Source organism: Chinchilla lanigera, unplaced genomic scaffold (genome assembly GCF_000276665.1).
Source record: "Chinchilla lanigera isolate Chin_1 unplaced genomic scaffold, ChiLan1.0 scaffold00041, whole genome shotgun sequence".
In the NCBI taxonomy this organism is placed as follows: domain Eukaryota; kingdom Metazoa; phylum Chordata; class Mammalia; order Rodentia; family Chinchillidae; genus Chinchilla; species Chinchilla lanigera.
The window spans coordinates 13,080,583-13,097,202 of record NW_004955442.1 but is presented as its reverse complement, the minus strand read 5'-3'; the positions used below and the strand labels follow the sequence as shown (position 1 = coordinate 13,097,202).

At 52.0% G+C, this 16,620-nt stretch overlaps 2 protein-coding genes across 6 annotated transcripts in view; both read right to left on the bottom strand.

Moving 5' to 3' along the window:
• Positions 1-154: 154 nt before the first annotated feature.
• On the bottom strand, positions 155-10,121 carry Pam16 (presequence translocase-associated motor 16 homolog (S. cerevisiae)). 3 transcript variants are annotated; one of them, XM_005391301.2, is made up of 5 exons: positions 9,956-10,111; positions 2,434-2,518; positions 1,249-1,385; positions 826-891; positions 155-308 (listed from the first exon to the last, which is right to left on the bottom strand). In XM_005391301.2, exons 1-5 carry the CDS (start codon positions 9,956-9,958, stop codon positions 222-224), a joined length of 378 nt encoding a protein of 125 aa, XP_005391358.1. In that variant the 5' UTR covers positions 9,959-10,111; the 3' UTR covers positions 155-221. The 3 variants fall into 3 exon arrangements, with proteins under 3 accessions (XP_005391358.1, XP_005391356.1, XP_005391357.1); XM_005391299.2 differs by lacking the exon at positions 155-308 and adding an exon at positions 315-755 and having other exon boundaries at positions 9,956-10,121; XM_005391300.1 differs by lacking the exons at positions 155-308; positions 9,956-10,111 and adding exons at positions 315-755; positions 9,842-9,949.
• Positions 10,122-12,305: 2,184 nt separating this feature from the next.
• Positions 12,306-16,620, bottom strand: part of Coro7 (coronin 7) — a 74,866-nt gene continuing 70,551 nt past the window's right edge. For 2 of the 3 annotated variants that reach the window (XM_005391296.2, XM_005391298.2), the window contains 7 exons: positions 16,082-16,223; positions 15,903-15,992; positions 15,145-15,261; positions 14,759-14,894; positions 14,289-14,380; positions 13,070-13,156; positions 12,306-12,980 (listed from right to left, as the gene is read on the bottom strand). In XM_005391296.2, the coding sequence (XP_005391353.1) occupies positions 12,717-12,980; positions 13,070-13,156; positions 14,289-14,380; positions 14,759-14,894; positions 15,145-15,261; positions 15,903-15,992; positions 16,082-16,223 (928 nt within the window). In that variant the 3' untranslated portion in view covers positions 12,306-12,716. The remainder of the gene's footprint in view (positions 12,981-13,069; positions 13,157-14,288; positions 14,381-14,758; positions 14,895-15,144; positions 15,262-15,902; positions 15,993-16,081; positions 16,224-16,620) is intronic. The other variant, XM_005391297.2, reaches the window with a different exon arrangement.

The following is a 16,620-nucleotide window of genomic DNA, read 5'->3' as shown; positions in this document are numbered from 1 at the left end:
GCCTTGTCTCTCATGTGGGCCATCTGCCAACCCTACCCTCATCCATCCTCTGGGCGACCAATGGTTCCAGCCTCCCATCCCAGCATAGTCCTGCAATCCCTACAGCAAGAAGAGCAACCTGCCTTCTAGAATTGGGATACACGCACAGGAGAAATGCAGGAAAGACATTTATTGCCAAGCTATAAATTAAGAGGCAGTGGGGTGGGGTTGGAGACGAACAGTCACGTTTTAGGCATCTGCCCTTTTTCTCTGTCCTCCTGGGCCTGGATTCTGAGTTCCTCATCCAGGCGCTCCTTTGCACGGACGACCTGGGGAAGTCAGGAGATCAGGCTCTGGCAGAACCTCTGCCCCTTGCCTCTTGGCTGCACGGCTGGCCTCTTCCCTTCCTTCCTTGGAGGGCAGTAGGTGGGGTATGAACACCTCCTTTAGCAGTGTCCCAGGGGATTGCTTCTCTGCCTTCTGGCTAAGATCAACAGTAGCAGTGTCCCAGGGTAAGGGGCAGTCTGTTACAGCACTTCCTCCAGGGGAGCCCGGCACTGGGCATCTGTACTTCCGCAGGCACAGTGCGGGTCTCTACACTCCCAGTGGTTGCTCCTGTTCCTTCAAGGTCCCAGCTGCTGGGAGGGCCACTGTTCCCTCAGCTGAGCACTGCAGAACTGGGGCAGCCACAGGGAGTGGCAGTTTGGAAGGGGCTCACCGAGGCTGAGGCACAGGGAAAGAAAGGCCTGCCAAGTCGCTACATGCAGCTGCTGTGCCTGGAAATGAGGGGCCCATGTGAAGAGGAAGTCCACAGCTTACCTTCGCGCAGAATGAAAGAGCACTCACCTTTGACTGCAAGTAGAAGGAGCCACCCACGGATTTATCATTCACTTTAAACAGGTGTTCATAGTTCTGTGGCAGAAAGGAGGTGGTGAGCAAGTTCACAGTCTTGGGCGAAACACTAGGGGAAGCTAACAAGGAAGTAAAGCTACACAGACCTCTCCATCTCCCAGGCTGTACTATGTAATTCCAGAAGCTGCTATGACCACTTAGGGTCAGAGATGGGACAGGTGCGCAGAGAGAGATGGGCTCAGCTGCTCCTCCCAATTGCCCCACATCTTTCCAACTGCCCTGCTTGGGCCTAAATTTTAATAACACTGGCTCCTTCAAGTGGGAATCTCTGATGGCTGCAGGCAGAGCTCCATACCCACCCATCTTTGCCAGCCCCCCTCCAGCCCCAACTTCCAGAAGCCAGTCTGGTGGCCTCACCTTCTGGATCTCCTCTGCACTCAGCTTGGAGATGTTGAGAATCTGCTGGGCCTCCTGGAGGCTGAGGCCGGAGAGGTTGGATGCAGCTGCAGACTGGTGTCCGGCACGTCCCCGGGCGTCAGCTGCTGCTCGGCTGGCTGTGTGAACACGTGGGTGGTCACTCTGCCCTCAGCAGCCCAGAGCTCCCCCGGGGGCTTCAAGTGGGTGGCTCACCACTGACAGGTGGTACAGAAGAGACACACAGGGACAGAAGTGGCCAGGAGAGATTCTTCTCTAGTAATGGCTTCTTTTTGGGGGCAGGGTTAATGGGAAAACAAGGACAGATATGCTTCACTGGACGATCAGGGCAGGATCTGACCATAAATCTTGGCTCCTGAGCTGGGTGTGATGGTACATACTTGTAATCCTAGTGCTCGTGAGGCTGAGGCAGGAGAACTATGGGTTTCAGTCCAGCCTGCCCTACACAGTCCAGCCTGCCCTACACAGTCCAGCCTGCACTACAAAGCTAGATCCTGTCTCAAAACAAAAACACCTGGGTCCTGGTCCCCAATCTAGACAAGATGACCTTGTACCTCATTTTCCTCTATCCCTCACCTGAGGGGCACAGCAAACAGGGGCACCTGAAGCTACTATGGAGACCCAACAGAGTGAAGGTAAGAGCAACTGGAGAACAACAGCTTGGCCAGTACCTGGCTGTACGGCAGATACCCAGACCACCAAAGCAGACTGCCTTGGGTGACTGCTTCCCTTTCAATGACCCTAAAGTCAGCAGCCAAACTTTCCCTTAAAAAGGTTAGCAAGTATTTTAACTTTGCAGCCAAATAATCTGCACTTCCTTGCAAGCAGCCAGAGGGTATGGTTATGCTCTAATAAAACTTCATTTACAAAAACAGGTAGCCAGGTGAGCCAAATGCCAACTCCTGCCCTGGATACTCATGTTAACCAGGTGTCAATGAAAGTAAATCTTCCCTTACACGAGGAAGTCTCAAAATTGGACAGTGCCCCCTTAGCATGGAGAAGTACCCATGGATCTCCTTGGCACTCAGCTTGGAGATGTTGAGAATCTCCAAGCCACAGACCCCCAGCCCGCAGATGGATCCCTGCATTCACAACCAGCGCGGCCTATGGGGGAAATCTGACCTGGGCAGGAGCTCCCAGCCCAGGGGGAGACGAGCCCAAGCTTACCTGCAAATTCCTGCCGCAAGGCTCGAGCAAAGGCTCTACCCACCACCTGTGCGCCCATCACAATGATCTGGGCCAGGTACTTGGCCTGTGGGCAGAGCAGGCACCTGGTCAGCAGGCTGCATTCCTAGGGCCTGGAAAGGTAGTACCCACCCTAGAGATGGCGGCCAAGTGGCAAGGCTGCCGGAGAGCTGAAGGCATGAGGCCCTGAGCTGCAGCCACAGGCCACCTCTTCCAAGGGGCCTTGATTAAAAGAAAAAGCTTCTGGGGGTGGGTGTTCCAATAGCCTCTGGCGTCCCCAGAGTTAGGGCAGTCCTCCCAGGGCCTTCAGGAAAGGCAGAGAGGAGCCAAGATGATGTAGCTGCACATGGAGAACACAACTTAGGAAGAAACCCTGCAGCCTGGCCCCAGGACCCCAAATAGCTCCTCTTTTTATTTTTTTAAATTTATTTTATTTGGTACTGGGAATTGAACTCAGGACCCTGCACTTGCCAAGCAGGTACTTGTGCTGCTGAGCTATATCCCCAGCCCTCTATTTATTTATTTATTTATTTACTTACTTACTTACTTACTTAGTCTTTTTTGAGGCAGGATCTCACTATGCAGTTCAGGCTGGCCTTGAGCTCACTTTGTAGCCCAGGTTGGTCTCAAACTCGCAACGATCCTCCTGCCTCAGCCTCCCGAGTGCTGGGAATACGGGTGTGTGCCCCCACGCCTGGCTAGCTCCTTTTGTGCTTCTGAGATTGGCTGGTCTATCCTCCATTTCACCAGGGGCGTAACTTTCCCCAAGACTATTCAAGTCCTATACTTGGAGTCCATTCCAATCAACACAACAAAATTACTATAATTCACTTCAAGCAAGACAGTCTCCACCTACAGGAGCTAGAAGCTCACAGGAGGGTATTCAGACAATGACTAAGGGCTCCGGGATTGGAGACAGTACAGCTGGTTTATCTCTTCAGCCACTGGTTCAGCCAAGTCATTCCAACTCTGGTTTAGGGCCTGTGTCTATAATGCTCCGTGCTCAGCATGTGAGTACAAAGACACACAGCACCTGGTCTCTACCCTCTGAGTTGGCCACAGACCCACACAGCCTGGCAGGGAAATTGGCTGCAGCACAGCAAGGTTATACAGACCTTCAACCTTTTTTTTTTTTTGAGACAGGGTATCGCCATGCAGTTCAGGCTGACCTTGAGCTCACTTTGTAGCCCAGGCTGGCCTCGAACTCACAACATTCCTCCTGCCTCAGCCTCCCAAGTGCTGGGATTTTGGGGCTGGGGATTTAGCTCAGCGGCACAGCGCCTGCCTGGCAAGCTGAGTTCGATTCCTGATACTGGAAAAACAAACAAACAAAAACCCCAAGTGCTGGGATTACAGGCGTGTGCCACCACACCCGGCTAGACCTTCAACTTTTGACTCAGTATCCCTTAGAGGCACCTGGGAAGTTAGCTGAGACCAGAAGTACACAGTCAACAGAGGCAGCACTTAGGAACAAGACATAGGTGCTGGGAAGAGATGGTACTTTTCCTGAGCTGGGTTCTAATGGGAAGATAAAACTTTGAGAGTATATTAGGGCTTTCTAGGCACAGGAAGGGGGAGGAAAAATATAAGGGACATCAGCGAGCAGCCAATAGCCTGGGCTGGCAGGAGATAAGACAAAAAAGGCAGACAACATGAAAAAGCATACAGATCTTACTGTGAAACAGAAATAATATATAGAGAGCATGGATAAAAAATGATCCCAGCTGGGGATATAGCTCAGCGGCACAAGCATCTGCCTGGCAAGTGCAAGGTCCTGAGTTTGATTCTCGGTACCAAAAAGAAAAATGATCCTCTGGGAGACTGAGGCAGGAGAACCTCAAGATTGAGCAGCATAGCCCAGTCAACTTAACAAGACTGCTTCAAAATATTTTTAAAAGGGGGGGACTCCAGTACCCCCCCAAAAAGAAAAAAGTCTGTAAAAAAAAGGGGGGGTGCGTCTCAGGAGCCAAGCATGGTGGTGCAGGCCTGTAATCCTATCATTGTGGGAAGCCAAAGCGGGAGAATTCCCAAATTCAAGCCTAGCCTATGCAACATAGCAAGACTGTCTCAAAATAAAAAATGAGCTGGGCCTGGTGACACACGCCTATAATCTCAGTGCTCAGGAGGCTGGGGCAGGAGGACTGCCATGAGTTCAAGGTCAACCTGGGCTACATAAGAGAGTTCAAGGCCAGCCTGCACCAAATAGGGAGACTGTCTCAAAAAACAAACAAATACTGAAGGGTTGAGACTATAGCTTACAGCAAAGGCCCTGAGGTTCAATCTCTAGCACTCAAAAAAAAAAAAGATCCCATGTTCCCATGTCTGTGAAAGGGTATAAATAGAGGCACATAGGACACTGAAGCATATTCACTGTACTCTTCTTATATGTCCCTGTAGTTAGATTTCCTGTCAGTCAATAGGGTTTTTGGTTTGCTTTGGTTATTTTTGTCTTTTTGAGACAGGGTCTCGCTATGCAGTTCAGGCTGGCCTTGGGCTCACTTTGTAGCCCAGGCTGGTCTTGAACTCTCAATGATCCTCCTGCCTCAGCCTCCCGAGTGCTGGGATTACAGGCGTGTGCCACCATGCCCGGCCTAGTAAGTATTGACTGAGCTTGTATGCCAGGTGCTGTGAACATATTCTACTGTTTGTGCCATTTAATCCCCATAACTCCAAGGGGCTTAGTGACCAACCTGAGAACACATGGCTGGTACTCAAGGGAGTGGGGAGGGGAACTCAGACCTGGTGCAAAGCCATCCACTGGCTGCTGCCTTCACAGAATCCTGGGGCTTTGAGGAAGGCAACTGTGCAAACTGACCAGTATCAGGAACCCAACCCAGTGGCCAAAGAGGGGCTGTCTGATTCCAGTGGCATCCAGACTCTACTGGAATTGGCCTCCTTTGGCTCCCAAAGTCCTGCCCTTCCCTAATAGGCAGGGTGTGATTATGGTCCATTAGAGGACTGAATAAACAGAAGTGGATTTCCATTTTGTAAGTAGGTGGAGATTTCATAAACCCTGGATTTCACACTAGAAAGCAAAGCCAGGAGAAGACCCTTGGGTGATCAAAGTTGGGGAGGGAGGGCAGTCAGTTGTGCTGCGGGTATTAGGAGTAACAGGGCCCTTGCTTACTAGGTAATCTCACCGAAGTTCTGCCCTCCTTGCCTAAAGCCGCTCCTAAGTGGGACAGGAGGCTTAAACAGACTGGTCCTGTCTGACAGGCCATCAGTGACTCCAGAGGGCATTCCTGACCTAAAACACCTTTCAAGGTGACCTCACCTTCTACCAAAAGCCTCTGACCCTATGCTGCCACACATCACACATGGCCTTGCAATCACTGGCTTACTTTTCTACGAAACTGATGACTCCTGCTAGATAATGCATGTTAAGAATTGAAGTCCTATAGCTGGGCGTGGTGGCACACACCTATAATCCCAGCACTCGGGAGGCTGAGGCAAGAGGACTGTTGTGAGTTCGAGACCAGCCTGGGCTGGAAAGTGAGCTCAAGGACAGCCTGAACTGCACAGCGAGAACCTGTCTCAAAAGACACACACACACACACACACACACACACACACACACACATACACACACACACACACACAGAACCGAAGTGCTAGGCCAAGGATATAGCTCAGCGGCACAGTGCCTGCCTGACAAGCGCAAGGTCCTGAGTTCAACTCGCAGTACCAAAAAAAAGAAAAAAGAAAGAAAGGGGTGCTGCCCGGTGTGGTGATACACGCCTATAATCCCAGCACTTGGGAGGCTGAGGCAGGTCACCACAAATTTGAGGCCAGCCTGGGATACCTAGTGAGTTCAAGGCCAGCCTGGACTGCAGTGTCTCCAAAAAAACCAAAAAAGAAAAAAGGAACTGAGGCTGGAGCCAGATGTGATGGTACATGCCTTAGTCCCAGCACTCTAGCACACTGAGGCAGGAGGATCAAAAGTTTGAGTCCAGCCTGGGCAATTTAGCAAAATCCCGTCCCAAGACAGGATAAATATTTATAGAATGAACTACAGCTGAGGACCAGGGTCGGGTGTGTGTGTAGCTCAGTGGTAAAGCATTTGCTCAGCATGCAAGATCCCCAGCACTAAAAAATAAAACTGTGTTAAAAATCCCACTTGAGGCTATAATTGGGAAACTTCGCCAATCAGCCCTGCTCACTTTAAGCCAAAGCGGCATGGGAACCTGCTGTTCCACTGTCCACAGCTACCTGGTGACGGAGAAGGCAGGCCTGCCCCACAATGCTTCAGCAGCTGTGTGTGCAGTGTAGTAGAGCAGTTATATGGCAAGGCTTTGGGATTCCCTGTGTGCAAATCCTGAGTGTGTGGCCCAGGATAAGTTCTCTACCCGCAAGCCCGTTTCCTCACCTATAAAATGTGGACAATACAGCTGTCATAGAAATTAAATGAGATAATGCTTGTAAGGTATCTGACAGAGCCTAATGATAAGGTAGTGATCAGTTAGGTGTTTACTTTCATTTATTACTGTTGGATTTACAAAACCTAGAAATGGCTAAACAGTACAGACTAAAAAAGTTTTTTCTAATATAGTAGCCCTCCCTGCCTTTTTTTGAGACAGAGTCCAGTTATGTAGCCCAGCCTGGCCTCCAACTCCAGGCAATCCTTCTGCATCAGCCTCCCGGGTGTTGGGATTACAGGTGTGCACAACCATGCTCAGGGCTATAGAAGCTCATTTGATACAGCCCCTTTGATTCCTCAAGTGACCTACATGGCAAGTGGTAAGGACATGCCCTGGAGACCCCCTCCCACCCCATAATTAACTGACATTCAGACCTGAAGATCCCAGGTAAGAGCAACTTCAAGCCAGGTGGAGAGCAAAAGTCAGAGGTGAGAGTCACACAACTCCCAACTCTGGATTCACCATGGGCAGCAGACTGTCCGGGGACTCACTTGGCACAATGCAGCACCCAAACCCACAGATGGGGTAAAGGACCACAAACAGCACTGGAGGGCATCTAGACGTAGCTCTTGAAAAGTGTACCAAAAAGGGAAGCCAGGCATGGTGACACAGGCCTGTAATCCTAGCACTTGGGAGGCTGAGGCAGGATGATAGGGAACCCAAGCCAAGTGTAACAGCACACACTTATAATCTTGACACATGGGAGGCTGAAACGGGAGGATGTCGAGTTGGAGGCCAGCCTGGCCTACATAGCAAGTTTGAGGTCAGCCTGAATTACATACATATTGACCAAAAAATAAAGAAAGCAGCCAGGTGTGGTGATGGATGCCTGTAATCCCAGTAATCAGGAGGCAGAAACCTGAAGATTGAAAGTTTGAGGACAAGCCTGCACTACTTAGGTGAGTTTAAGGCCAGCCTGGACTACATAGCAAGACTGTGTGTGTGTGTGTGTGTGTGTGTGGTGAGATAGACAAAAAAGGAAGGAGCAAGCCCAGCTGTCCAACAGACCTGTGAGGAGTACAGTGTTCCTTCACAGCAGAGCTGTGCACAGCTGGTGCACAGGCTGATGCCCTCAGGTGGATGCACAGGCTGCCACTAAGATGCATCCTTCTCAAGGACGCAGTGAGACTGGACAGAAGCCTGGTCACCGAGGGCGCCTGCACACAGCTGCTGGCATCACAGCTCAACAGGAGGAAAGTCAGGACCACAACTGTGACATGTGCCCGAGTATTCCTGGGGCCCTAGCACTGGCTTGGGCTATCAAGAATCCACATAACCAGCATCCCCGAGCTCTGCTTTGCCCAAAGCTGTAGTCTCAGAAACTACGTCCCCAGACAGGGCTTCCAAATGCTCCCTAACCCCTAAGCTGAAGAAGGGCTCTGGGAGCTCCCGGTAGACAGTTCCCCAGAGCTGCCTGCAGGTTCGGCCAACACCTCAGCCTGGCATTCACACCTCTCCATATTCCCTCAACTTACTTTTTTCCTCCCCTCCCCTCAACCCCTGCTCCAAGAACAGCTCTCATACTGAACACTCCACAACGCCTCTGCTGCTCTGAGTCCCTTAACTCTGAATTCCCCGTCCCAGCCCGACACTGTCAAGACCCAACATCCTCGAGGTCCTGGCTCCACATGTTGCCCTCCTCTCACCAGTTCTTCACTAACACAGCTCCTGTTACTGGAGAGGTGACTAGAATGACAAAATCGAGGCTTCCCTTTTCTGACTTGTGTCACCAAGTAAGGCTGCGTGTACCAGGCTTCCTATCCCTTTCTTAAAGTACTGTAAGGTCTCTGAGACCTAAAAGCCCATCGCCCACATGAAATTTTCTGAAGCTCCTCCCCACAGTACCTTCTTTTCCGATTAACATACTGTCATATAGTCAGTCTTATTTTACCAACTCACTTACTTTCCCCTTTAGGATACAAATTCCTCCAGCGCCACATTTTATTTGGCCTTGGCTGGCGCAGGCTGCGAGTTCAGTGAGGGAATACAAATGAAGGAGCCAGTTCTGTAGGTCCTCAATAAATAGCCACAAGACAGGAGCAAAGTGGTGGCAAATGTAGCCTGGGGACACAGAGAGCTGGACCCAAAACCAGTCTCTGGCTTGTGGAAAAAATGACCCTGAAGAGTCAAATTCTAGCTCAGGTTCGTTATGTGTACAGTGGGGTCAAGGACAGCATGACTCCACATGAATTCAATGAAAATCGGCACAAAGCCTCATCCCAAGGCCTGAACCTTGAAGCGCCAACTTCTACTTTATTGTCCTCCTAAGTTAAGAAGAGGCTCCCAACCCGACTGAATCAAAATCACCTGGGTAACTTACATATAGGGCCTCCAAAAACAGTGCTCAAGGACCTGCCTTTTAAATGATTACTATTATTTTATTTTTGAGACAGGATTTGGCTAAATCGCTAAATTGCCCAGGCTGGGCTCGAACTCGCGATCCTCCTGCCTCAGCCTCCCACACCTGCTCTCCCAACCCTGGAGAGGGTCTCCATGTAGTTCAGGCTGGTCTCGAACTCTGACGATCTTCCAGCCTCTACTTCCCGATTGCTGGGATTACAGGCGGGCGCTACCGCGCCCAGCAACTCCTGACTTCAGTTTCCCCAGGTGACCTGCTAGCGCACAGGTCTGCGGACTGGCTCGCAGTGCCAAGTCCGTACAACAGAAACGCTCCATTTTCCAGGCTTGGAGACCAGTTCAAGACCAGGTCTACTAATTCACTGGACAGTCGACTATAAAACGGAGGTAATAACCGGCAAACCCCACGGGCTCGGCAGAGGCCGAAGGCTCGGGGGCTGCCCATCCTCCACCTCCCCGCTGCCCAGGGCGGCTCGTTCTCATCAAGCTGGGCACACCGCGCCGGCCAGGCGCCTCCGGTCCACCACCCCAGCCCCGCAACCAGCCCCGCAGCGCCGGCCGGAGGTTGCCGCCCCGCTCCCGCCGGCTTCCGCCGCGGTGTGACGCCCCCAGACCTGGCTTTCTGCCGCGCACGAGCGGGGAGCAGTTCGCTCAGCCTGGCTGGAGCTCGGCGCCTCTCCTCTCTAGGCTTCCCCCTCCCGGAGGGCAGTGCCCGCCCCAGGCCTCACCATGGCGACTGCTGTGCCTCCTGGGCACCGGCTTGGGCTCTCTGGACCCTCGGCCCCGGCTCAAGGGCGATCGGCAGGTCAGAGGTTAAGAAAGGCGTCAGACAGCGCGTGCGCCAGGCCGTGCTGGGCATGCGCGTTGTCATGGTCCCAGGACCCGGCACGGCCGTGACGTACGCGGGGCGGAGCAGAACCTCCTTGGGGGTGGAGCCCGCCTTGGATTCAGAGGGCTACTGGGCCTGCGTAGGGCGGGCGTAGGGCGGTCCCAGACCCTGGCTCTCTTGCAACTAAGTAAGGAGCAAGGATTATTACAAGTGAGTCAAACGTGGGGCTGTTTATTCCCTTGACTTCGCTAGAATATTTAGGACCAAAACATATAAAATAGACAGTATGAAGTAGGATGCCACATTCTCCAGAATACTTAAGAAAACGAGAAACTTCAAAATAAAGTTCCTATGAAATACCTGAGGCTCCTTTCTTCCTCCAAATCTGCCCTCAGATGACATTCACAGATGTCTACCCGAGCCCCCTCACTGTGCTGTGGCATACCCTCTATTCTTTCAGTTTTCGGTTAGGGTTTGTTTTGAGATAGAGTCTCACTATGTAGCTCACGCTAGTCTCAAAGTTGCTCTGTAGTCCCCACTGGTCTGGAATAGGCTTATACCGCCATATCCAGCTTCATGTGTTTTTAGTAACAGTTCTTTTGAGACATAATTCACACACAATTTGGCTCAACAATTTATTTTATTTATTTGTCTTTTTGAGACAGGGTGTTCGTATGCAGTTCAGGCTGGTCTGGAACTCAGCAATCCTGCTTCAGCCTCCTAAGGCTGGGATTATTACAGGCGTGTGCCACCACATCCAGTCTTTATTTGTGAGATGGAGTCTTACTGTGCTGACCTCAAACTTGCAATCCTTCTGCCTCAGCATAATCCAGTTTTGCCACATCTGGCCTCAGTTTACCTTTTTATTGTTTATTATTTATTTATTGTGGTTTTTGAGACAGAGTCTCACTTTGTAGTTTTGGCTGCTTTGACACTTACAATAATCCTCCTGTCTCAGCTTTCCGAGTGCTGGGATTATAAATTTTCTCTACCACATCCAGCTCACCTTTTTAAAGTCCGTAATTCAGTGCCTTTTAGTATACTCACAGAGCCGTGCCATTATCACAACTGTCTAGTTTCAAAACTTTTTTACCACTCATTAGCATTCTCCAACCCCTCCCCACCTCCAGCCCTCGAAACCACTAATCTGTATCTCGAACCTATGGATTCCAGTTCTGGACTTTCTACGGACATGGAATCAGTACTATACATAGCCTTTTGTAATTGGTTTATCCCATCTGTTCTTTTGAGACAGGGTCTTGGAAATGTCATACAGGTTGGTCTTGAACTCACTGTGTAGCCCAGGCTGGCCTCAAACTCATGGCGATCCTCCTGGTTCAGTCTCCTGAGTGCTGGAATTACAGGCATGTGCCACCACACCCACACCATGCCTGGCTACTCTTTTAGTTTTATATTCATTGTTTATAGCCTGTTCCCTCTCACTACAGTGTGCATTTTCAGTGGTCTGTTATCTCCACTCTTGACTATCAAGGACCTGCCGAGCTGGCTGGTACAGGACCAGCACTCACAAATGTTTGCTGAATGGGTGAAAGCAGGCTGCCTTGGACTATGCTGTGGACCACTGCCCTGCCTTCCTTTCTTTTCCTCTAGCTCTCCAAATTCCTTCTTCCCTCACGCTGCCTTTCCTTTTGTCTGAAACATTCTTCTCCTAGCTCCCTCTTTGGCTGGCTCTTTCAGGTCTTAGCTCTGAAATTAAATGAGAGTCATCTTCTCAGATCCCAGAACACCCTGGCTTACCCTTGCATCTTTTGTTGTTACTGTTCTTTGAGACAGGGTCTTGCTAATGTAATCAGCCTGGCTTTGAACTCACTATGTAACACAGGCTGGCCTCAAACTTGTAGCAATCCTCCTGCCTCAGCCTCCTGAGTGCTGGGATTATAGATGTGCGCCACCACAGTCTCCTGGCATCTAAATCACATCCTTTCGCTAGTTTTTTCTTCTCAATGGCTCTCTTAACACTCCCCTCTCCTGCAGATAGTCAGGGCTCCCCTGTGACTGAAGTTATATTAAACTTAAGCTCCCTGAAAGACCTTTCCTGTATATTACTGTAAGCTAGTACACCTAGGCTGTTGCTGGGCTCCTGAGTGCTGAATGAAATGAAATCCCAGCAGCCTGCATCTAAAAAGCCTTAGAAGCAAAGTGAGGCTGGAACCGGAAGCACAGGGCCTAACCCCTCTCTACGCCTATCCTCAACCTCGTTGCAGTTAGAGACCAGAGAACACAAAAAGTGGCCAGCTTAGAAAAGTTTAATGGCTGAAAATATCCAGGTGTGCGCAGGCTGGTCCCTGTGGAGCTCACACTGCACCAACTGGGCAATCAGTTTGGTGAGGCCCCTTTTCCAGGCATCAAGCCTGGGAAGCAGGGCAACTGGTCCCAAGCCTCTGAGGCTGGAGCTGCTTCAAATGACTTGGGGGTGGGGGGCTGCTTCCCATAGTCTTGTCTGGAACTGGGCAACAGGCAAGATTGGTTGGCGAGTGCTAACTGAAAGTGCTGGACAAAGCCAGCCCAGGCTGGGATTGGCCGGGGTCAGTAGAAAGAGTAGAGAGACAGGGAGCCCAGGGCCTGCCCCGGGGACATGCTGCAGATCCCTCCCTACCCGGTTCACATGCTAGCAGGCAGCTGAGGAGAAGCAGCTGGTCCTACAGAAAGCAGAGGTGCAGGGAATCTCCAGGAGTTGCAAGTGGGTCCATGGCCACACAAGTGCCCGAAGCCCACAGGAAACCAAGGCTTCTGGGATGAGGTGTGCCAGGGCAAGAGAGGCATCTTCCAGTCTGGAGAGACATGAGGCGTGCAGGGGCACAAGGTGGTTCTAGGAGGTGGCAGCAACAGCTGTAGCCAGAGGTGACTGGTGGGCAGGCTAGTCCTGAGGTGATAAACCAAGAAGCAGGAGGCTGTGAAGAGGCCTGGCGAGGGAGCGGGCATGTGCTGCAGTAGGCACAGGTGGGGCAGTGCTGCCAGCTGGACAGGCTGGGCCCATTTGCCATTTACTCACCCATTCATCCTCGTCCACCCCTTCAAAGGAGTCCTGTGGCAGCGGGTCCTCTCGGTTCCCCAGCTTTGCCACCATGGCATTCAGTAGCTACAAAGGTGGACAGGAGAACTGAAAGGAGCAGGACTCACTGACCTCCAAATCATCACACCCCCATAGTTTTAAAACTCCACAGTGTTGTGAAAAGTCTTTTCAAGTAAAGCCCTGGCAAAGTTGATGGGTTTCCATCGAAAAGGCCACAAGGGCTGCGACAATGGGCACCCTGCCACATACCTATAATTCCAGCCACTGGGAGGCTCAGGTAGGGGGAATCACAAGATAAGGCCTGCCTGGGCTACCGAAAGGATGGTCTCAGCAGTTTAAACAAAATTTAACTGATTTAAAAAAAAAAAAGGCTGGCATGGTGGCACATGCCTGTAAACCCAGCACTCAGGAGACTGGGGCAGGAGGATCCTCATGAGTTTGAGACCAGCCTGGGCTACAAAGTGAGCTCGAAGCCAGCCTGAACTGCATAGCAAGACCCTGTCTCAAAAAGACAAAAAAAATAATAATAATTATTATTATTTTGGGGGAGGTGTTTTGAGACAGGGGCTTGCTATGTAGTTTAGGCCGGCCTTGAATTTGAGGTGAGCCTCCTACCTCAGCCTCCCAAGTGCTAGAACTACAGGCATGCCTGGCAAAATTATTTATTTAATTTTTTTTGGTACCAGGAATCAAACTCAGGACCTTGCACTTGCCAGGCAGACACCTGTGCCACTGAGCTAAATTCCCGGCCAAAATTAAAATTTTAGAGGGCTGAGGATGTAGCTTAGTAGGTAGAATGTTTACCTAGCATATGCAAGGCCCTGGGTTCAATCCCCAGTATAGCAAAAAAACAAATAGAGACGGGAGTTAGAGACAGAGACTATGGCATGGTGCCTCTGTCAGGTGCCACTGTCTCAAAGGCTCAAATGCACACCAGGGTCCCAAACACACTTTGGTCCTCAAACTCCAGCTTTGGGTGTATGAGGCTTGTCCAGGCTGCAGCCTCTCACTGCCCTCCCTGGCTTGGTGTGCTCTGGGGGCAGCATATGCAGAGACCTAGAAAGTCTCCCCACAAAACTCAGTGGACATGTACGCAGCTCCTCCTCCCGTCTGGGTTGCAGCTAGAGACCTGAAGGACAACCAACCACGTCCAGGACCCCATCTTCTCTGTGCACAAGGGCAGCTCTCCCGTGCCTACCTCTTCCTTCTTTTGCTGGTCTGACTTCTCCTCCAGGAACTGCACTGAGGATGGGGCTCGCCGGGCAGGGGCTTCTCGGGGGGCTTGGCTCACTGGGGTGTGGCAAGGATAGGCATCAGACAGTGCTCTGGGTGGGAGCTGCTTGGTGCCACCCCTAGGGGATTCCCTGGCAGAGACCCAAAGGGCATTCACAGCTACTGAACACTCTGCTCAGGAGGCCTGCACTGGGCAGCAGCGGGTGTGTTGAGTATGTGTATGTTGGGGGTGGGGTCTTGGATGGAAACACAGACCACAGACCCTGTGCTCCAGAGGCTCAGAGATGGTCTGGAGACATGGCCCTCCATCCTTAGGTGAGTCAGAGATCTCAGGACACCAGCAGGGAGAAAGGACTGGAGTCAGGCTGCCTGCCCCCTCCTCCAGCCCTGCCTAAACTCCCCTGCTTCCTCCCCGTACCCATCCCCATATTCTACCTGGGGTCATGCCAGGGGGCTGCAAGCTGAGTAGCTGGGGTTGTCCGTTAGCACCTCCCAGCCAGGCCTTGGCAGTGAGCACTGGCTCCCACCTCACAGCTGTGTCCGGGAACACATCATCCTGGAAGAACTCTTTCTGCAAGGGTGGAAGGGGTTATCCTGAGACACTGATCAAAGGCTAGGGCACCCTGGCATCCAGACCTGGTACCCCCCACTCACATACATGCTGGGGTTTCTATGAGTTTTAGAAGCTCAGCAGAATAAGGTGGCAGGTGTCACAAAGAACAGAGAGCAAAGAGGTTTGGAGGCAGAACCAGAGAGAAAATGAAGCCCCTGGCCAGTGCTGAAATGGGGACTAAGTGCCGGCGTCCTGGACCCAACCTCACCCTGACCCGGGGCAAGCGGAACGCAACAGGCTCTAGGGAGGTTTGGCGCAACCGCAGGCACCGGGCAAACTCCACTTCCCGCACGTCACACTCGGTCTTCGGCAAGAGGACAAAGCCCTGGGGGAGAATGAGGAAGCAGGAGTTGGAGCCAGGAGCTTCTGGCTGAGCACACAGCATCTTCATTTAAGACTGCCAGGATTTTCCGGGGGTGGTGGCACACGCCAGTGGTCCCAACACTTGGGAGGCAGAGGCAGGATGTTTGTCATGAGTTTGAGGCCAACCTGGATCACATAGTGAGTTCAAGGCCAACCTGAACTATATACCGAGACCCTGTCTCAAAAAACCAAAATAATGATAATAAGATCTCCAGGACCATGGCCTGTCCCTGGACAGTAGCATGTGGACAATGTGCACAATCAGCGCTCTGGTGGAAAGAAGGCTGATGTGTAGCCCTGAACTGTTTCCACAGAGGGCAAACTCCTGCCATGACCCACTTGAACTTGCGATTCTCCTGCCTAAGCCTCCAAAGTAGCTGTGATTAAAAGGGTATACCACCATGCCCAGCTCATTTTTAATAACAGATAAATATAACAACTAGCTCTCAGAATTCCTAGATTTCATAACCAGCTGGCCACAACGGGCACAGCACTGACCCAGACAGCCAAGGCTCCCGCACTTCCCCTAATAGCCACCAGAGGGGGAAAAAGCCCTGTGATTCCAGTTGGGGACAGAAGGCTCAGTTGCCAGGGCAGCCTCACCTTGTGTGGATCAGGCGAAGTGAAGCTGTTGCACTCCAGGAAGAAAGGGGCCTCAGGAAGCAGCTCATATAGAAATACACGGGTGTCACCCTGGGGGGGAGGGGAGGGCGGGAAGGTGACAGTGAAGCAGCTACACCAGCCCCTCCTCTCACCCTGCCTGCCCTCCCAGCCCAGCCCACCTTGCCCGTGAGGAGCACCAGGCTGGTGTCAGGGTCGTAGCTGGGCAGCAGGGTGGATGGTGCCACGTCGAGGCCCAGCACTGCTACGGGGCCGCTCGCCAGGGCATCAGCCATGTACAGCAGCAGCTGGCGCTCACTTCGACTGCCAGAGGGTCAGGGGCAGAAGCAGGACCTTAGGGCTGGAGAGGCCAGGGGAAGGGCAGAAACTACCACAGGGACCCCGTCCTTTCTGAGCTGGGGAGCCTGAGGCCCACTGAGCAACAGGAGAGCTAAGTCCAACCCTAAGAAATGGCCTGGCTAGGGTAGCAGTGTGTCTACCTGCTGCTCTGCCTCTGCCCTCCTCCAGACTATGCCCCAGATCCCCCGCACAGTGCTGATCCTGCTCTGGGTTTCTTCCCCCCAACACTGCTCCTCAATCTCTGCTCCTGTGGGCTGGAGAGCTTTCTGGCCCTTTCCCCCAGGCTCCCTGCAGGTCTTGGTTCAATAGCTCCAGTGCGACCCAGCTCAGATGATGCTTCCCTTTGGAGGCTCTCCCTGAT